At 43.3% G+C, this 22,196-nt stretch overlaps 1 protein-coding gene across 1 annotated transcript; it reads left to right on the top strand.

Moving 5' to 3' along the window:
• Positions 1-1,537: 1,537 nt before the first annotated feature.
• Positions 1,538-16,925, top strand: LOC129860962 (uncharacterized). Its single transcript, XM_055931933.1, has 25 exons — positions 1,538-2,147; positions 3,053-3,181; positions 3,433-3,578; positions 3,827-4,025; positions 4,165-5,723; positions 5,900-6,026; positions 6,302-6,361; positions 6,491-6,585; positions 6,697-6,774; positions 8,770-8,919; positions 9,064-9,171; positions 9,279-9,420; positions 9,677-9,964; positions 10,130-10,174; positions 10,289-10,368; positions 11,568-11,680; positions 11,836-12,019; positions 12,176-12,260; positions 12,587-12,732; positions 12,825-12,915; positions 13,208-13,356; positions 13,654-13,739; positions 14,317-14,386; positions 14,605-14,726; positions 14,838-16,925. The coding sequence occupies exons 1-25, from the start codon at positions 2,126-2,128 to the stop codon at positions 15,028-15,030; spliced, it is 4,467 nt and encodes a 1,488-aa protein (XP_055787908.1). The 5' UTR covers positions 1,538-2,125; the 3' UTR covers positions 15,031-16,925.
• Positions 16,926-22,196: the final 5,271 nt, after the last annotated feature.

The following is a 22,196-nucleotide window of genomic DNA, read 5'->3' on the forward strand; positions in this document are numbered from 1 at the left end:
TGTTTGGCTATGGAGATTGCTTGGCTGTGTGCTTGATTTTATACACCTGTCAAAAACGGGTGTGGCTGAAATAGCCGAATTCACTCATTTGAAGGGGGGTCCACATACTTTTGTATATATAGTGTACGTGGACAACACCTGCCAAGTCACTGGTCTCAGAACAGAGGTCAGTTGTCATGAACAACAGAGAGCTATTGCATGCCATCATCCAGCGCATTGCGCCGCCATAAGCATAATTTAACATATTTCCTCTCAAAGGAAGTAGATTTCCCTTTGGGTAATGTAAAACAAATTGGGGACGTAATAGCATACTATTAGTGATAGGCACCGATATGGAAAGTCTATCAATAAACATATATACAGTGCATTCGTAAAGTATTCAGGCCCCTTGACTTTCTCCACAGTTTGTTACATTACAGCTTTATTCTAAATTGATCAATCTACACACAATACCCTATAATGACGAAGCAAAACCAGTTATTTTTTTGCTAATGTAATTCAAAAGAAAAAAAACTTAAATAGCTAATTTACAAAAGTATTCAGACCCTTTACTCAGTACTTTGTTGAAGCACCTTTGGCAACGATTACAGCCTTGAGTCTTCTTGGGTATGACACTACAAGCTTGGCACACCTGTATTTGTCCTGTTGTCCTTCGCCCCAGTCTGAGGTCCTGAGTGCTCTGGAGAAGGTTTTCATCAAGGATCTTTCTGTACTTTGCTCCGTTTATCTTTCCCTCGATCCTGACTAATCTCCCAGGCCCTGCCACTGAAAAACATCCCCACAGCATGATGCAGCCACCACCATGCTTCACCATAGGGATGGTGCCAGGTTTCCTCCAGGCGTGAAGCTTGGCATTCAGGCCAGAGTTCAATCTTGGTTTCATCAGACCAGAGAATCTTGTTTCTCGTGGTCCATCTTGTTTCTCGTGGTCTGAGTCTTTAGGTGCCTTTTGGCAAACCCAAAGCAGGCTGTCATGTGCCTTTTACTGAGGAGTGGCTTCTGTCTGGCTGCTCTGCCATAAAGGCCTGATGAGAAGAAAAATAACAATTTAATAAATTTCAGAATAAGGCCATAACTTAAAAAAATGTGGAAAAAGTCAAGGGGTCTGAATACTATATACTTATATAACTTTCCACCGCCATTTCCCGCATAAATAATATTAATCACAAAAAGATCCCACCATGTTGAACGAACAAATTAGGCCCATCTGTCGGCATTTATGACAATTACACCAAAACTTTCCATCAGCTGTCGTGTTTTTTTTTATACGAAATGACTTTACTCACATACAAACTGTGGATAGAAACGTGGATAATGTTAATCCATTCGTTTAACAACTAAATGACTCGGAGTTTGAGTCGAACCCAACTGAGCTTAGTTTCGACCGTCGCCATTTTAGACCCGATGGAGCTGCCATTTGACAACAGAAAAACTAGGCTACTGTAGGCCTATGCACAGAATGGTTCAACTAAATAGTACGGAATGGTCAAATTACTACACTAGATTTAACCTGTCCAGATTTAGGCATATTTCGGGAAGGAAGGCGTTATGTTTCTATCAAGAAAGTACAACCATGTGGTCCCCCTACCTACCCCCATGGTGTTTTTATAGTCCTAAATGTTGTTTTGTCGTGGAACGTGATGAATATGTGGGTACATTCGGTTACTTCCTTTTAGTGGCCACACTAGAAAGGTTCGATCATCTAAGATGCTGAGTAAATTTCGCCTAGATCCGTTTTGATGGGCATTATGGCTTTATAGTCTGCAACACATTGTGGCTCTCAAAATGTCGTAAACACAACCCTACAATGATACAGCAATAGATTACGATGTTTGGCCTACGATTCTGACTTGGAAACTGTAAAACAGTGAGTGTTTCCATTGTTTCAATGGTTGGCGGGCGCAATTAGCTATAGCCTAGTTTGCGGGATCGGCTGTTTCACGTTGTCCAACCCCATTCAACATTAGCATAGAGAGATCATTGGTTGGAATCCCGCGGACGACACATAGCTATGGGGCTTCTGAACAGTCGCAGCGAGTTAAATATCCCGTATTCTCGGAGTCAAAGGGGTGAGTAGCTAGCTTGGCCAAACGACAGACAACGAGTTTGGGACATTGACAACGCCATGGAAAGGAAAGGAGAGCGAGGTGAGCGCACATGTCTGAACAATATTGAAAATTTTCGATATATCGTAAGCAAATAGGCAAGTAGCCTAGCTCATAGCCTCACATTAACTTTTACCAGGTTGTATTGTACTTTTTACGTTCACCAAGCTTTATAAATAGCATAGGTTACACATAAAACAATGTAATTGAAGGATATATACTTTTCTTTTACCAATATGTCTAAATAAATGATTATTGCTTGGAATGCTGAGAAATATATGTTTTGCCATTTTGGCTACAGTTTACCAGCCTTGTTGAAAACACTAGTCAAATATTGTTTATAACAACGTTCTAATAACATGTGGGACACCTGAACTAACACTTCTGCGTATGCTGCATGGTTACTATACACGTGGCTGCTTGGGTCAGCATTGGTCCAAATACAATACATTCCTTCGGTGTTTTTGCGGGAAAATAATATTAGCATGCGTAAATTTAGCCCATGGCGATTTGTGTAAACATTTAAACTCAGAACATTTGATGACTATAGCCTATATTAACAGTCACTATTTGAACATTCAGGAAGTTAACGTGAAGCACGAATGCACAAAGCAAGAGCGCAGATGAATCGACACAATGTTACAACACTCTGAATCGTTCGAGAGCGATACAATGTTGCAGCAGCTATATCTAATACACTGTAGCGATAGCTTACTTTTATTGTAATTGCGATGTTCGATTCCTTCCCCCAACCTTTACAATACGCAAATGGGTGTTTACGTTGATGTTTACCAGTGCCTGAAAGTAGTCTTTTTGGTGGAGCTGAGTGTGCACTCCGTACTGAATATCAATTCATGCATTTAACACATACTATCACCTATACAAATACTAGGATCCTTGTTTTTGTTATTAAGCTACATTGTTATTAATGTGTGGTTTTGTTACAGGTGGAGACTTTGAGATGGCAGTGAATGTCCATGTCAAGCCTGGTGAGAAACACAACCGCTATGAGCTGCTGGCTTGGCTCAATGAATCTCTACAGACCAGGTTCACTAAGGTGGAGCAAACATGCTCAGGTAGGCTAGATGCTCATTGTACACACTGTTGACAATTTCTCTAGGCCTATGTATTGTCTCTAGATAATACACTGTTTTGTGTCTGATGTCATACTTAGAGAACATTCCTCTACATCAATGTTTTTATTTATTTAACTTTTATTTAACCAGGTAGGCCAGTTGAGAACAAGTTCTCATGTAAAACAATCATAGTTAGCTATTTTGTATGATTTCCAGGCATGGGGGTATGACTCAAAATGTGTGTGTTCCAGGTGCTGCGTTCTGCCAGCTGATGCATTGTCTGTTCCCTGGTTCTGTGGACGTACAGAAAGTGAGGTTCCAGGCCAGTGATGAGGTGGATGCCCTTCACAACTACAGTGTGCTGCAGGCCAGCTTCAGGAGGAGTGGGGTGATCATAGTGAGTTACACTCTACAGCCATACACCCGTTCATGATATACTGCAGTCTAGTAGGACTTTGTGTAATCTGCACACAACGTCTTCATTCCATTGCTCTTATACATGTGTAGCAACACTGCAATTACTCTAGTAACAACATGGTGTTATTACATATTATATATGTAATTTAGTACTTATTACATTTTATAACATGCATATTGTTACATGTAGTGATTTAATAATGCTGTGTAAAATCTCTCCTTCCCCAGTCAATCCCAGTGGAGGGTCTGATCGGAGGGAGCTCTGGGGCGAGCCTGGACTTCCTACAGTGGTTCAAGGTGTTCTTTGACTCCAACCACAAGGGCCAGGAGTATGATGCTCTGGAGTGGCGGGCTGGACAGAGCATGCCGCCTGCTAATGCTGCTAAACAGCCACAAAGACCCAAAGCCCTGACACAACTCAACTTCTGTGAGACTCAACTTCAAGGCTCTCTCTGTTCTATTCTTTAGTTTTTTTGTGTGTGAATTGCTAGTATGAAATTCTAGTCCACTGTATCCACTTTATTTGTGTTTTGGTTGCTCAGTGTTGTCATTTTTGTCACCCAAAGCTAGGGAAGTGGAGATGTCTGAGGGGCCCTGGCAGAACCAGGAAATGGCACTGGATGTTCAAACAGCAGAGGAGAAGGAGGATACGTTTTCCCCTTTCAGCCCCAGCCTGCTGCAGCTCATCCAGAAGCACTGGCCCAGCCCAGCAAAGCGCGGGACAGAACTTACCCAGGATCAGGTAGCCAGACACGTTCTGGGTCAGAAATACCCTCAGGATATCACCGCTGCCTGCTTCCAGACCCCCTACTGCCTCTACCTGTACCGAGGTGTGGAGCTGGGAGGCGATGGAGACCGGGAGACGGCCAGTGTGCTCCTAATGGGCTACTTTGACCAGAGGTCAGGGGTCAAACACGTGCGCCTGCTAGACACCCTTCAGCCCAGGGATGCCACAGTGTCATCTGGTACAGCTGAGCTGAACTGTCTGGTGGAGACTCTGAGGAGGTTTGAGCTCCCCTTGGCGAACTTGGCTGTGTTCTACTGTGGAGACTCAGGGCTGAGCCAGGTGTTGGTGACCGGGCTCAGGGCCCTGAACCCTGGGCTGGTGTCCCTCTGTGATCTCCCTGGCCTGGCTGGACGAGCGTGTCACGTGGGCGTGACGGCGCTACCGGAGTCGGTCCTGGAGCTGGTTAGAGACATCCACCACCACTACTCCACCTGCCCCACCACCAACGACAACCTCAAGGAGATATTTGCCGATGTGGCACCCTTGGACCCTCTCCTTCCCCTGTCGTCCCAGTGCCTTTTCCTGGGCAGGACGGTGCAGAGGATTGCAGACGCCTGGCCTAAGCTGCTCCAGTACTTTGAGTCCCGGGGCAATGAGGGGGACGCGGAGCAAGTGTGTGCCCGTCTAAGGGACCTAAAAGTCAGACTGAGTCTGCTGTTCCTGGGGCAAGCCTTGGAGCCTCTCTGTGCCTTCCAGGAGCTCCTTGAATGGGGCGACTCTGACGTGGCCAACATCCTACAGCAGGCCTCCAGCCTGGTGCACTCTTATGCAGCCAGCTTCCTCTGCTCGCCCGCCGTGGACCGCTTCCTGAGGCGGCGGGAGCCCAAGCTCCTTGCCAACGAGAAGGACCACCTCCTGAGGGTGGAGGTGAACACGGGCGCCCGCGTGAAGGACTTCGTGTCGGAACATCAGGCAGAACTCAAAGACGATGTCGTTGACTCTTTCCTGGAGAGCAGTGTCTCCTTCTACAAGGCTACCACCTGGAGCCTGATGGAGAGCCTGCCACTGCCCAACGTGGCCCTGAAGAACATTCCCATCCTGCTGAGGCCTGCTGGGAGGCTGGAGGTGACGGGTAGGGTGGTGGCCGAGCTGGGGTCCCTCATGGGGCTGTGTGGAGTCCCGGGGGACATGGCCCTGCTGACCGATGAGTTCCTGGAGTATATGATCTCAGAGGGTGAGAAGCCTACCGTCGATTCTCCCTCCCCTGGGCCCACGGTGGAGCAGCACTGGAAACAGGTGCTGAGGACCATGGGGAAGACATCTATCCTACGGAGGCTGATCTGCAGCCTGCTTACTCTCCCCTCTGGCTCTCTGCAAAGGGACAAGGTCTTCGCTCAGGTGTGTAGCTAACTGGACTAGACGGCACTGTTTGGGAAATTATGTTGATGTGTTAGCTCTGCTGTAATGTATGCTACTACTATAGTCACATTGTTTTGCGATGTAGAATTTTTTTTAATCTGTTTTGTTTCTGTCTGTTAATATGTGTTGGTATGGATGTCTTTATATGTGTCCAGGTTACCTTGCTTGGTGTTGGTAGTCGGGATGAGGATGACTGTCTCACAGAAGAGACAGAACACAGTGAGGACGAAGGCATACCCTCATCACCCTCAAGTCCTCTGAAACAGGAGAGCAACTCATCTGGTAAGATTGTACTACATATTTACCGGAATGTGACACTTGACAAACTGTTTATTCAGAGCAGAGGTCTCCAACTCTATTTCTGTGTGCAGGCTTTTGTTCCAGCCCAGCAGTAACAGACTCAATTCAACTAAGCCTCTCCAGATTGAAGACCATTATTTGTTGTTAATTTGTAACAAGTGTGTGAGTGCTGGGCTGGAACAAAAACATTGCATACCCTGTAGGTGAATACGGATATACTGTATATTTAATAATTCCGAGTGTTCCTATTGTTCAAGATGTGATTGACATCACAGAGCCTGCTGAACCCAGGCTTGTTCAGACAGACACAAGACCAGGTAAGGATAGCACTGAGCATCACATACCCTCATTAAGGGATCATTGTCAGACAATTGTATCAATATTGTATATTTATATGTCCTCCAAAAAATATTGACCTCCTCATTGCAATTTGCCCACAATGGCAGCGCTAAAGATGACTGAGTCTATTGACGTTATTGATCTCGGTGACAGCGATGACAGCGATGATGACGTTATTTGGACTGCGACCACACAGCACAAGGTACATTATATTTTTGTTTAAATCTATTTCCTTTTTTTATATAAAATATGTTTATGTGCAGTGCATATATTATGAAAGCATAATATAAGGGTTTCTCTCGCTGACCTCCAGCTTAAAGATGGCAATGCCCTGCTGATGGCCACATCCACCCCTGATGGAACATCTAAGGCATCCTCCTGCCTGTACGAGGTAGGTACTGTTGACTCCAACAACAGCTTGTCACTGTTATTATATTATACTGTTATATGTATGTACAGTGGTAAGAAAAGGTATGTGAACCCTTTGGAATTATCTGGATTTCTACATAAAGTCACAACAACAGACAAACACAGTCTGCTTAAACTAATAACACACAAACTATTGTATTTGTCTTGTCTATATTGAATAGATAATTTAAACATTCACAGTGTAGGTTGGGGAAAGTATGTGAACCCCTGGGCTAATAACTCAGGAGTCAGCTAACCCGGAGTACAATCATTGAGACGAGAATGGAGATGTTGGTCAGAGGTGCCCTGCCTATAAAAAAACACTCACAAAATTTGAGTTTGCTATTCACAAGAAGCATTGCCTGATGTGAACCATGCCTCGAACAAAAGAGATCTCAGAAGACCCAAGATTAAGAATGGTTGACTTGCATAAAGCTAGAAAGGGTTACAAAAGTATCTCTAAAAGCCTCGGTGTTCATCAGTTCACGGTAAAAGAAATTGTCTAAATGGAGAAAGTTCAGCACTGTTGCTACTCTCCCTAGGAGTGGCCGTCCTGCAAATATGACTGCAAGAGCACAGCACAGATTGCTCAATGAGGTTGAGAAGAATCCTAGAGTGTCAGCTAAAGACTTAAAGAAATCTCTGGAACATGCTAACATCTCTGTTAACGAGTCTACGATACGTAAACAGTAAACAAGAATGGTGTTCATGTAAGGACACCACGGAAGAAGCCACTGCTGTCCAAAAAAAACATATCTGCACGTCTGAAGTTCACAAAAGAGCATCTAGATGTTCCACAGCGCTACTGGCAAAATATTCTGTGGACAGATTAAACTACAGTTGAGTTGTTTGGAAGGAACACACAACACTATGTGTGGAGAAAAAAAGGTACAGCACACCAACATCAAAACCTCATCCCAACTGTAAAGTATGGTGGAGGGAGCATCATAGCTTGGATCTGCTTTGCTGCCTCAGGGCCTGGACAGCTTGCTATCATCGACGGAAAAATGAATTCCCAAGTTTATTAAGACATTTTGCAGGAGAATGTAAGGCTATCTGTCCGCCAATTGAAGCTCAACAGAAGTTGGGTGTTGCAACAGGACAACGACCCAAAACACAGAAGAAAATACATCTTCTGGAGTGGCCCAGTCAGAGTTCTGACCTCAACCCGATTGAGATGCTGTGGCATGTCCTCAAGAGAGCGGTTCACGCCAGACATCCCAAGAATATTGCTGAACTGAAACAGTTTTGTAAAGAGGAATTGTCTTGTATACTCCCTCTCCGGCCTCTAGGTCATCAGGCTGCTGATTATCCCGCACACCTGTCACCATTGTCTCGCGCACCTGGACTCCATCATCTCCTTGATTATCTTCCCTATATCTGTCACTCCCCTTGGTTCTTTCCACAGGTGTTATTGACTCTGTTTTCATGTCGGTGCGTTGTTTGTGTTATGTGTTCATTGTTTCTTTTATTTATTAAAACACTCACTCCCTGAACTTGCTTCCCGACTCTCAGCGCACTCGTTCCAGGAATGGTCCAAAATTCCTCCTGACCGTTGTGCAGGAACTACAGAAAATGTTTGGTTGAGGTTATTGCTGCCGAAGTAGGGTCAACCAGTTATTAAAACCAAGGGTTTACATACTTTTCCCACCCTGCACTGTGAATGTTTACACGGTGTGTTCATTAAAGATATGTGTTATTAGTTTAAGCAGACTGTTTGTCTATTGTTGTGACTTAGATGAAGATCAAATTGTATTACCAATTTATGCAGAAGTCCAGGTAATTCCAAAGGTTTTATACAATTGTTAAGTAGTATTATGTCATTAGTCTTGAAATTCTCTTCTCTTTTCTGATTTACATTATCATGACAGTTAGCTTTGAGGCTAACAATGGTACATATCAGTGCATTTCGATGTTCAATCTCACCAGATGTGTTTTGCGGTGTATGGCTGACTGTGTGCTGTGCGTTTCCCTGTAGGATGAGAAGGGCTACAATGTGGGGGATCTGGTATGGGGACAGATAGAGGGATACTCTCTGTGGCCAGGGATTGTCCAGCCCTGGAAGGGACGGCAGGCAGCCAAAAGCATCCGGAAAGTTGAATGGTTTGGGGATGGCATGTTTTCCGAGGTGAGGGGGGGAGAGGACATCATGTTTTCAGTGTGTTTGTGTGAGTTATGAGTGTCCATATTTGATGGACAATAATGTTTTTTAAATTAGATTGTAAAGGTGAATTGTTGTGCCTATCACTCAGTGAAATTCTGTCTGTTTCAGATAAACACCCAGGGACTGCTGCAATTTGGAGCGTTTGCACAATTTTTCTGTGCAAATAGCTTCGCCACCCTCGTCACGTACAGGGATGCTATATTCCAATCTTTACAGGTCAGTCTGTCTATCTCTGCTTGTGTGTGAATGTCTGTGCTGTATGATTGTCGATTTGTATGTGTGTATCCCATCTGATTGTGTGTTGTTGATATGTAACCGTGTAGGTGGCTGCTTCAAGATGTAGGAAGGTGTTTTCCCCGGGCTCAGAGGAGCGGGAGGAGCACCTCAGGGAAATGGTGGACTGGGCCTTCGGCGGTTTCAAACCCACTGGCCCAGATGGTTTCCAACCACCACTCCAGACAGAGGGTAAGCTAAGAGGCTGACTAACATCATTCTGTATCTACACACTGGTTGAGGCAATGTTGTTCCCACGTCATTTCAATTAAATTACGTTGAACCAATATGGAATAGACGTTGAACTGACGTCTGTGCCCAGTGGGTATTACATACATGATCCTTCTCTTTCATTTTGAAGATGTTATAACAACTTGTATGAAAAAAAATATATATGTATTTTGTGTTAATGGTATACAGTATTTTGATGATGTAAATGATTTTACAGCTAAAGGGATTGCTAATGGGAAGCAACCGGATCAAAAAAAGGCAACATCCATCAACAGCAAACTGCACAACCTGCGCCAGGTGTCTGTGTGTCTCACCAAGCTCTCGCTGAACCTGGACAACGGCACCTTCAACCTCAGGCAGGAGGAGGATACAGGTGCCTCGTCCAACAAGGGGAAAAATTATCAAAATCCAGACTGTCAGCCAACACTCAAAAAACAAAAGCAGCAGTACAACAAAAAAAAAGACCCAGGCTACGTCTATGAACATCCGGACCAGAAATACAGAGGTGGGCCTTCTCTACTTTTTCTTCACTCTGATATATCCTCTGTTACTAATTGTGTTTCAAATCACTTCCACCAGTGGTATTTCCTATTTGTTTACTTTTCTCAATGCACTGACACTCTCTGCCCACTCATTTAATATACTGTATTTTGTATCTTTAATTTCTCAGAGAAGATGGTTCAAAGGGTACAGAAAAAAAGACTGGACATTGAAGGTGAGAGCTTGTGCTGACATGGACGCACTTTTGTATTAAATAGTGGTATTGTGTTGGAAATCTGGTTCATTCATTGTTTTGTACACTCACTTTGTAATTTTCTATCTCCCAAAGCTTTCTGCCTGTGCTGTATGGCTGACGACATAGAGATTTTCCATCCACTGTTTGAAGGAAGCCTTTGCCTTAAATGCAAGGTAAAGCAAAACATATATTCATCTTGTGGTTCTTACTACATTTCACCATGTTGTACAGGTCAGGGAGGTTACAAAAACATACAGTACCAGTCAAAAGTTTGGACACACCTACTCATTCAAGAGTTTTTCTTTATTTGGACTATTTGAGATTCTTCAAAGTAGCCACCCTTTGCCTTGATGACAGCTTTGCACACTTTTGGCATTCTCTCAACCAGCTTCACCTGGAATGCTTTTCCAACAGTCTTGAAGGAGTTCCCACATATGCTGAGCACTTGTTGGCTGCTTTTCCTTCACTCTGCAGTCCAACTCATCCCAAACCATCTCAATTGGGTTGAAGTCTGGTGATTGTGGAGAACAGGTCATCTGATGCAGCACTCCATCAATCTCCTTCGTAGTCAAATAGCCCTTACACAGCCTGGGGGTGTGTTGGGTCATTGTCATGTTGAAAAACAAATGATAGTCCCACTAAGCGCAAACCAGATGGGATGGTATATTGCTGCAGAATGCTGTGGTAGCCATGCTGGTTAAGTGTGCCTTGAATACTAAATAAATCAGACAGTGTCACCAGCAAAGCACCACCACATCTCCTCCTCGCTTCACGGTGGGAACCACACATGCGGAGATCATCCGTTCACCTACTCTGTGTCTCACAAAGACAAAAATCTCACATTTGTACTCATCGGACCAGAGGACAGATTTCCACCCGTCAATTGTCAATTGCTCGTGTTTCTTGGCCCAAGCAAGTCTCTTCTTCTTATTGGTGTCCTGTAGTAGTGGTTTCTTTACAGCAACACAACTGATCGGTTCAAACGCATTAAGAAGGAAAAAAATTCCACAAATTAACTTTTAACAAGACACACCTGTTGATTGAAATGCATTCCAGGTGACTACCTCATGAAGCTAGTTGAGAGACTGTCAAGAGTGTGCAACACTGTCATCAAGGATACTTTGAAGAATCTCAAATATATTTTGATTTGTTTAACACTGTTTTGGTTACTACATGATTCCATATGTGTTATTAAAGAAAACCCATTGAATGAGTAGGTGTTTCCAAACTTTTGACTGGTATTGTATATGTTAAACAAAATCTATATTGGGTGTGTTGCCTCCATTTTTTCAGATGGTCATGTCTTCCCTAGTTGTGCCAATTTCTAAATCTTTATATGGGAAGTTATAACACTGACTACTCTTCCCTACAGGATAACTTCACTGAGACTCTCTATCGATACGATGAGGATGGCTACCAGTCATACTGTACAGTGTGCTGTGCTGGCCTGGAGGTCATCCTCTGTGGGAACGACAGCTGCTGCCGGTGAGTAACAGTATTTGCTACTAACGCTCTCTCCAGTGGAGGCTGGTGGAAGAGGGACCGTCCTCCCAATTCTCACTCCACCAGCCTCCTTTGCCACTGTTTACCCTAAACCTTCCAGACATGGATCATGGTCTAACATATATGTCTTCTCCCAGCTCCTACTGCTTGGACTGCCTAAACATCTTGGTTGGCCCAGGTACCTTTGACTCTCTGAAGGAGGTGGATCCATGGATCTGCTACCTGTGTGAACCACACAATGCCCACGGTGCCCTGAAACCCCGTCTTGACTGGAGCATCCGTGTCCAGGAGTTTTTTGCAACTAACAGTGCCTTTCAGTTTGTGAGTGACCCCGCAATTCATCTTTTCTTGTAGAGCTACCTTAGAATGGAATGCTTTTTGTTTTGATTTGATGTATTAGTAACATTTATTTACATACCGGTACTGCTCTTATTGGTCAATAACCAAATGAGTGTGCTTAACCTTTGCCCTCTCTAGGAGCCCGATCGGGTATACCTGTCCATCCCTGCCAACCTGCGTCGACCAATCAGCGTCCTCTCACTGTTTGATGGGATTGGCACAGGTTAGCTGCAGTGCCGGAATTCCTCCATTCTAATTCTACTCTGTATTGTCCTGGTTCTGCTGCCAAAAATACTACTGTATTTTGTGTTGTTTTAATTCTACTCTAATTTTGATTCCACTATTATTTGTTTTGCTTCTACTATGAAGATCTTACTGTGAATATTTTGACTATTCCATTTGATTCTAATTCTACTGTTTTTCTACTGTGAAAATTATATTATACTCCTTTAAGGTCTAACGAGAAGAGGAACTTCAATAATCAGAGACTTTGCACAGTAGCACTTAACCAGATTATGAAGGAGGACATCTGTTTTATTTGACCCTTAGGTTACTTGGTGCTGAAAGAGCTGGGATTCAAGGTGGACAAATATGTGGCCTCGGAGATCTGTTCGGAGTCCATCGCCGTTTCCGAGATCAACCATGAAGGCAAGATCATACATGTGGATGATGTCCGGCTCATCACCAAAGAGCACGTACGTCTTATAATGTGAGCACAGCGCTTTTACTGCCGATTTGAAACATTGGTCAGTACTAAAACAGACCTCACTACTCTTGTCTAATGCAGATCCAAAAGTGGGGTCCGTTCGATCTGCTCATTGGTGGGAGCCCTTGCAACGATCTGTCCATGGTGAACCCAGCACGGAAGGGACTGTTTGGTATGTCTGGGACTTGAATAGTTTACCTTGTGAGATCAACAGAGTAAAAATATATTTTAAGTATTTTCTACACATTTTGTAGTGTGGCTTATAGACATTACCAGCAGAGTGCAGTGTACAACAGCGTGGTTAGTTTGGAATAGGCAAGTAGAGTGCAACATCTGTGTTAGCTCTAATGTGGATATCAGCTCTGCAATGTTGTTCACTGCCTAGCTACAGTGCATAACCCAACTTCCCCGACTATTCCCCTGTGTTATGGGTGCTTATTACATCTCTGTCATTCTGTCTGTAGAGGGAACGGGGAGGCTCTTCTTTGAGTATTACCGGCTTCTTCACATCATGAAGCCCAAAGAAGACGACCAGAGGCCGTTCTTCTGGTTTTTCGAGAACGTGGTGTTCATGAACAACCACCACAAGGTCGACATCTGCCGCTTCCTGGAGGTTAGCTAGCCCCATTCACTCTCCTCTTAGAACAGTTGTATCGTGCTGTGTACATTTTTGTCTCCAAACATTGGGAATTCTAATGGGAAACTTAGGGTTCAAGCTTAAAACGAAATTTTGGCGCTTATATTTCTGGGCCTTTCTGGTTTTGGTCTGAGTCTCAGAATGAACTGTTTTGAAGTCAGAAAATATAATAATGCACATGAACACAGCACCAGATCTCTTGATTTGTATACAAATCATACTGTCTAAATGTTCTCTAGTTTAGAACCCAAATAACTGACAGTTTGTTCTCAGTGCAACCCGGTTCTGGTGGATGCGGTGAAAGTGAGCCCGGCCCACAGAGCGCGATACTTCTGGGGCAACATCCCTGGGATGAACAGGTACGTGTCTGCACCCTGGACCAAACTAAACCACTCAGCTGATCCATGATCCTTTCTCATCAACCCCTTTGATTATTGAAACCTTAGATGAAAATGATTTATTCAGTGCAATTGATCTCTATAGTCTACTGATATGTGGGTCTTCGCAAAAACCCAGGGCCACACCAGTATGACAACATCTTTAGGCCCATCTCTCTGTGATAATAAGAATACCTTTTTATATTTTTTATTTCACGTTTATTTAACCAGGTAGGCTAGTTGAGAACAAGTTCTCATTTACAACTGCGACCTGGCCAAGATAAAGCAAAGCAGTGCGACACAAACAACAACACAGAGTTACACATGGAATAAACAAACATACAGTCAATAATACAATAGAAAAAGTCTATATACAGTGTGTGCAAATGTAGTAAGATGAGGGAGGTAGGCAATAAATAGGCCATAGTGGCAAAATAATTATAATTTAGCATAACTCACTGGTGACCCTGTCTGCCTGATTATCTCCTTGGTGATGGGTCTGCTTCCTGCCTTTAGAAATCTTCTTAGGTTTTGTTCAATGTGTCTGATTCTGTTCTAGACCCATCATTGCATCCCAGAACGACAAGGTTATTCTCCAGGACTGCCTTGAAAGGGGAAGAGTTGCCAAGGTCAGAAAATGTTTCAAATTAATTTTCTATTGAATCTTCATTTAACTAGGAAGTCCCAATCTGATCCTCTTTGGTTGTTTTCAAATGTTGTTGGCCTGTTTTTTTATTTGAGTTAGTCTACCCATCTTTCTTTAGAACCTGTGACTGTTTGTATCCAAGCATTTCCTGGTGTCTTCCTTTCTTGTTTTCCTTTGTTTATTTTGTATTCTATTGTACAGTTCACAAAAGTGAGGACCATCACCACCAACCCGAACTCCCTCAAGCAGGGCAAGTACGTGCGCAAGCTCCCTGTATCAGAGAAAGGCGTGGATGACAACCTGTGGATCACGGAGTTAGAGAAGTAGGCATTTTGAAATATGGCATTTAATTTTTTATCACTTATTTTCATATATCTTTTTGAAATTCAGTGGAAATTAAAGATGTTCTCTTCTCTTCTGCCTTTCACTTCAAGGATCTTCGGCTTCCCCAAGCACTACACCGATGTAAAGAACATGAATCGTCAGCAGAGGCAGAAGGTGCTGGGGAAGTCCTGGAGTGTGCCTGTGATCCGCCATCTCTTTGCCCCACTGAAGGACTACTTTGCTTGTGAACAACTTCCCCCGGTCCTTTCACAGCCAAGGGGGGGGGGGTCAATCATGGTGTAGTCCCCAGGAGTGACAGTCAGGTTCAGCAAGGGCGCTTACCCTCCACCCTACGGGGCTGTGGCCAATAAGAGAGAACAAAATTTACAAAACAAAAAAATAGAAAACAGAAAATGCCCACAACAAAAAAATCTACTTATCTGATCTTTTTAATCTTTTAATTGTTCTACTTAAACCCTTTTATGCATCTCTTTTATTATTGTTTGTTCACACTGATTTTTTCTTACCTGACACAAAGGCCAAGCAAGAAGAAATGGATCGAAAGAGCAGACACATCTTACTAAGACAAAGCTTCTTCATCATCATCGTTGGGTTCACAATCTGATTGTGTTAATAGTTCTGAGTTGGATAATCCTCTCATTGGGTTATTATTCATTTATGTCTCTATTTTTAATGGAAAATGACTTGATATTTGGCCTCTATTAGATGGCTTGAGATTTCATGTATGTTTGTTTTTTAATGAGGTGATGTCAATGGCATCACACCTCCCTACTATGAGCACTGTCACTTTCTGTCCAAGTCAAAGCTGTGACATGCAGGGATGTTCTCAACAAAGATGGTTAGATCCAGCAAGACTACCTCTGTGTTGCTTTATGCCAGCCATACGAGAAACACTCAAACATATCTGCTGCTAACAAGCCACCTTCTACTGTAAATATAATGTAGAATTGAAGTTGTTATGGTATGATAATACTGTAAATAATTTGGTCAGATATTGGATGTTTTTATAAGATTCCTTTTGTGTGAAAGGAGGCAGACAGAATCATGTTCATTTTTTAAATCTTTCTTAAAAACGGATTGCTATTGTGTTAAGCCAAGGGCTATATAGTGATGTCTTATTTAAAAATGAATAGTACAAATACCATTTTTATGAAATGTTTAATATGATGTCATGGTTGCGTTTTATTGTATCGTCAATCATATGCAAATGATTTTGCAAATGGTGATTGTAGTATGTGATACAAATGTAATCCAAATAGATTATTATAATAATTAGTATAAATTAAAGGTAGACTCAGCGATATGATGTAGATGCAGAAAGTAAACAGCATAGTGGGTCGATTTCCGCAACAACTAAGAGCGTTGAAGCGCGAGGCTCAACTTCTCAGCTGTTTTGATGCCCTGGCTACCACGCTGTGAACCCATGCACAGATACTGTGTGTGACTGTGAGAGTAACGTCTTGCATCTCGCTCATCTCAATATCTGCAGTGCTGCTCGTGGCAACGTCATTTCACTGAGTCTACCTTTAAACTACAATACTTGCCCAAAAGACCATCGGGTCACATATTTACATTTCAACCAGGCCTACCTCAAAGCAGCGAACCGGTCAGCACTGGGAACAACCACTGGTCTTTCATCCTAATGAGCTCCAACATGTATTTTTTTGTCAATCGGGTTCGGGTCTGATTTGTTCTTGAGACTAGTAGTGTCACATCTAGTAATAAACACTACCAACATTTTGCACCCAAGAGGACCTCTAGTGCATACATTGCTTTGTAAGTGTGTAGTTTGTGGTCAAGCCTTTAGTGAAAAAAGCCCATTCAGAAGAAATGGCCCTTTCATATCACAGAGGAGCCTTTGGTGACAACATTACAACCATCTACATTCTAGAAGAAAAGGAGGAAGTCACTGTGATATTAAGTTTGAGATACACATTTAGCGGTTTATCCTACCCCATGTTGGATTGGAGGGAATCATGCAAGTAATTGTTAATTTACCAATCGACCAAATACTTCACACTAGAAGAAGTTAAGCTACTTCAGGACAAATTATCATATCTAAAGCCGAAATGTCATAGGCTACAAGAATGTGTAATTTGCCATATTAACACAAAAACTATGTTTCAAGTGCGAATTAAGCTGTTCTGTTGCTGAAAAATAAAGAAAATGTTTGCTTATTTCCCCCATATTTTCTTCTCTATATAAAAAAACTATTATGTAGTTCCAGTAGTTAGCTACAACGCTACATGGCAAAAAAAGTAATAAGCTCCTTAAAGCAAAATTTGAATTTAGTTTAACGACCACAAACCTACTGAAAAATTTAGTTTAATTACTAGTTGAATTACATGTAGTTCACTATTCCCCAACACTGATGCCTGTACTAATAACCAGCATAAGTCCCAGAGTTGTAAAGTTTAAATAAATGGTGTAAAGCAAAAGTGTAAAGAAATCTGTTAATACATTTTTTTTCCAAATTGCTTATGTTGCAAAATAACTGATGTTCCCTTTAGTAATTTTTTTAATGTAACCTTAATTTAAACTAGGCAAGTCAGTTAAGAATACATTTTTATTTACAATGACGGCCTACCAGGGAACAGTAGGTTAACTGCCTTGTTCAGAGGCAGAACGACAGATTTGTACCATGTCAGCTCGGGGATTCGATGGCCAAGCACTCTAATCCCGGCTATTTCTTCACTTTCTCTTCATAAAATGCGATTTTAAACCTAACCCTAACCTTAATAAAGAATAAAAACCAAATTGTTGTTTTCATGATTTGTTTTTATTTATAGCCATTTGTGGAAGTAGTAATAAAAAGGACAGAAGAGGAAGCAAGCCACCCCACTAGTTGTGTTTATTATGGATCCTCATTAGCTCTTGCCAAAGGTTGAGCAAAATTAAAGCAGTTTCACAACAGATTAAGTGTGCACCCTCAGGCCAATACTCTACTACCACATATCTACAACACAAAATCCATGTGTACATATAGTGCGTATGTTATTATGTGTGTGTGTCTCTTCACAGTACCCGCTGTTCCATAAGGTGTATTTTTATCAGATTTTTACATTTGACTTTATTGCTTTCAAGAGTTACTTGATGTAGAATAGAGCTAGACCTAGAATAGGTCTCTTTGGTACTGTGCGCATCCCGTAGTCTGTTCTGGACTTGGGGACTGTGAAGAGACTTCTGGTGGCATGCATGGGTGTCCGAGCTGTGTGCTAGTAGTTTAACCAGACAGCTCGGTGCAGTCAACATGTCAATAGTTCTCACCAATGCAGGTACAGTCGTGGCCAAAAGTTTTGAGAATGACACAAATATTAATTTTCACAAAGTCTGCTGCTTCAGTTTGTATGATGGCAATTTGCATATACTCCAGAATGTTATGAAGAGTGATCAGATAAATTGCAATTAATTGCAAAGTCCCTCTTTGCCATGGAAATTAACTGAATCCCCAAAAAACATTTCCATTGCATTTCAGCCCTGCCACAAAAGGACCAGCTGACATCATGTCAGTGATTCTCTCGTTAACACAGGTGTGAGTGTTGACGAGGACAAGGCTGATTGAGTTAGAATAACAGACTGGAAGCTTCAAAAGGAGGGTGGTGCTTGGAATCATTGTTCTTCCTCTGTCAAACATGGTTACCTGCAAGGAAACACGTGCCATCATCATTGCTTTGCTCAAAAAGGGCTTCACAGGCAAGGATTTGCTGCCAGTAAGATTGCACCTAAATCAACCATTTATCGGATCATCAAGAACTTCAAGGAGAGTGGTTCAATTGTTGTGAAGAAGGCTTCAGGGAGCCCAAGAAAGTCCAGCAAGCTCCAGGACCATCTCCTAAAGTTGATTCGGCTGCGGGATTGGGGCACCACCAGTATAGAGCTTGCTGAGGAATGGCAGCAGGCAGGTGTGAGTGCATCTGCACGCACAGTGAGGCTAAGACTTTTGGAGGATGGCCTGGTGTCAAGAAGGGCCGCAAAGAAACCACTTCTCTCCAGGAAAAACATCAGGGACAGACTGATATTCTGCAAAAGGTACAGGGATTGGACTGCTGAGGACTGGGGTAAAGTCATTTTCTCTGATGAATCCCCTTTCCAATTGTTTGGGGCATCCAGAAAAAAGCTTGTCCGGAGAAGACAAGGTGAGCGCTACCATCAGTCCTGTGTCATGCCAACAGTAAAGCATCCTGAGACCATTCATGTGTGGGGTTGCTTCTCAGCCAAGGGAGTGGGCTCACTCACAATTTTTCCTAAGAACACAGCCATGAATAAAGAATGGTACCAACACATCCTCTGAGAGTAACTACTCCCAACCATCCAGGAACAGTTTGGTGACGAACAATGCCCTTTCCAGCATGATGGAGCACCTTGCCATAAGGCATAAGTGATAACTAAGTGGCTCGGGGAACAAAACATCGATATTTTGGGCCAGGAAACTCCCCAGACCTTAATCCCATTGAGAACTTGTGGTCAATCCTCAAGAGGCGGGTGGACAAACAAAACCCCACAAATTCTGACAAACTCTGCTGCCATCAGTCAGGATGTCGACCAGAAGTTAATTGACAGCATGCCAGGGCGGATTGCAGAGGTCTTGAAAAAGAAGGGTCAACACTGCAAATATTGACTCTTTGCATCTACTTCATGTAATTGTCAATAAAAGCCTTTGACACTTATGAAATGGTTGTAATTATACTTCAGTATTCCATAGTAACATCTGACAAAAATATCTAAAGACACTGAAGCAGCAAACTTTGTGATAATTAATATTTGTGTCATTCTCAAATCTTTTGGCCACGACTGTAGTGATGAAGTCAATCTTTCCTCTACTTTGAGCCAGGAGAGATTGACATGCATACTATTAATGTTAGCTCTCCATGTATATTTAAGGGCCAGCCGTGCCTCCCTGTTCTGGGCCAATTGTAATTTTCTTAAGTTCCTCTTTATGGCACCTGATCACATGACTGGGCAGTAGTCCAGGTGCCACACAACTAGGGTCTGTAGGACCGGCCTTGTTGATAACGTTGTTAAGAAGGCAGAGCAGCGCTTTATTATGGACAGACCTCTCCGCATCTTAGCTACTGTTGCATCAATATGTTTTGACCATGACAGTTTACAATACATGGTTACTCCAAGCAGTTTAGTCTCAAGTTGCTTAATTTCCAGGTTTAGGGTTTAGTAAATGATTGGTCTCAAATACAATGCTTTGTTTTTTTGAATATTTAGGACTAACTTATTTCTTTCCACCCATTCTGAAACTGACTGCAGCTTTTTGTCAGGTGTTGCAGTGATTTCACTTGCTGTGGTAGCTGTCTTGTAAGGTACTGAGTCATCAGCATACATGGACATACAGGCTTTACTCAGAGCCAGTGGCAGGTCATTAGACATTTAAGACATTTAAGTCATTTAGCAGACGCTCTTATCCAGAGCGACTTACAAATTGGAAGGTTCATACATATTCATCCTGGTCCCCCGTGGGGAATGAACCCACAACCCTGGCGTTGCAAGTGCCATGCTCTACCAACTGAGCCACACGGGACCAGGGGGTTGGGATTTAAACAATTAAGGGGCCTAGACAGCTGCCCTGGAGAATGCCTGACTCTACCTGGATTATGTTGGAGAGGCTTCCATTAAATAACACCCCCTGTGTTGTTACACAGGTAACTCTCGATACACAATATAGCAGTGGATGTAAAGCCACAACACGTTTTTCCAGCAGCATATTATGATCAATAATGTCAAAAGCTGCACAAGTCTAACAAAACTGCTCCCACAAGCTTTTTATTATCAATTTCTGTCAGCCAATCATCAGTAATTTGTGTAAGTGCCATAAATGTTGAAAGCCCTTTTAAGAGTGCTAAAAAGCTGTTTATTTGTTTACTGTGAAATATCATTATATCTGGTGTGGCAGACCAGGGGGTTGGGTCAAAATGTTTACACAGATCAGACACGGACACATTAGGATTAGCTCAGTTTCAAAGGTGTTTATTAAAATAATAATTCAAAAGAAAAGAATAGGTCTCCCCCATGACACCCTCTCCGGGATAACGTCTTCTTGGCTCCGGGTCTTGCTGTATCCTGTGGGGATCAAAAACTGAACTCACTCCTGTTACTTCTGCAACCGTCCCCAACTATACAGGAGTCTTCTCTTCTCTTCTTCTCCTCTCTTAAGGTAACTAGCCAACTTTAGCTAGTTACCTTAAGTGCTTGACAGCCGTTGTGAGGTCAGAACGCTCAACCCTATGTCATGTAAAAATACAGTAGGCAATCTGGCCATGTGTGGGCTAAGGCGTCCATGCCCAAGGGGTTCTTGGACTCTGACAGACAGAACCAGAGGGAGCAGTGGGATGTTTCCTCTGAGGCGAACAGGTCCAAATGTGCTGTTTCAAACCACTGCCATATCATCTTCATTACTTGTGGGTGATGTCTCCACTCCCCCAGGGGCGGTTTCTGTCGCAACAAGAAGTCTGCCACCTTGTTCAGAGATGTGGTAGGCTCGTAGGGAGGCCAGATGTGGTAGATGGTTGATGTGGAACACTGTTGACGTATTGTCTGATCGTATCAGGACATGTTTGTGTTTGAGAACCGGCAGAAAGTGATTCAGGATGAGGTAAACTGTCTGAAGTTCTAGCACGTTGATGTGCTCTTTCCTCCAGCGGGGGCACCTCTCTCCCCGTATAGACCTGTGTTGCCACACTGATCCCCAGCCTGCTAGTGAAGCGTTGGTCGTCACTACTTCCCGCCTTGCCGGAAATGATCCGAGAGGGACACCTGTAATCAGGTAGGCTCTCTTCCTCCACGTGAAGGTCGTTGAACCACACTTGTAGTGGCCTTAAAGACAGCAGGCCTAATGGTGTCACCCAGCAAGCATGCCCATCAGTTGTTGCAACATTCGTACCTTCACCAATGCATTCAACTGGAATTGTTGCAGAAGAATTGTTGCGGAAGCGCTACTGGGAGCTTTCTCAGCGTCCGTCTGGAGTCATCGGACATTGGGACTTGGGCGAGCCAGACCTGGTGACGAGTCACAACAAGGGTGGACATCAGTCTGTCTAACTCTCTGGTCATGAACGCAAACGCCTGAAGAGATGCGTCATTCAGGTTGCAGAGGTCCAGGTCTGCGTGGTCCGGCTGGAGCATACTGTTCTGTGCTAGCATGAGCACTGAAAGGGAGTTCCCAATGCGGGGTGATGTGTTGTAGGCCCGTGACAGTAGCTCATCTGTGGCCCTGCAATGAGGTCTGGGGCAACGGCCATCATCCTTCATCTAAGGAGAGCATCAGCTCTGCTATACATTCATCCACCTTAGGCATATGGTCTTGCCCATGTTGTTTTGCATCGTGCATGGCAGATAGTGTCCTACTGTCCTTGCTATGGTGGGCGAGAGCACGTGGGTCGGACCAGCATCTCTGAAGCTCCGTAACAAAAGCCGGTGAAGGTGGCACACTGAAAGGTGTA

The sequence above is a fragment of the Salvelinus fontinalis genome, chromosome 8 (genome assembly GCF_029448725.1).
Source record: "Salvelinus fontinalis isolate EN_2023a chromosome 8, ASM2944872v1, whole genome shotgun sequence".
NCBI lineage: Eukaryota > Metazoa > Chordata > Actinopteri > Salmoniformes > Salmonidae > Salvelinus > Salvelinus fontinalis.

Coding starts and splice junctions, on each gene's coding strand:
- LOC129860962 (XM_055931933.1), top strand. CDS start 2,126: ATGGAAAGGAAAGGAGAGCGAG. Junction 8,920..9,063: donor GGGATGGCATGTTTTCCGAG/GTGAGGGGGGGA, acceptor TGTCTGTTTCAG/ATAAACACCCAGGGACTGCT. Junction 9,421..9,676: donor ACCACCACTCCAGACAGAGG/GTAAGCTAAGAG, acceptor ATGATTTTACAG/CTAAAGGGATTGCTAATGGG.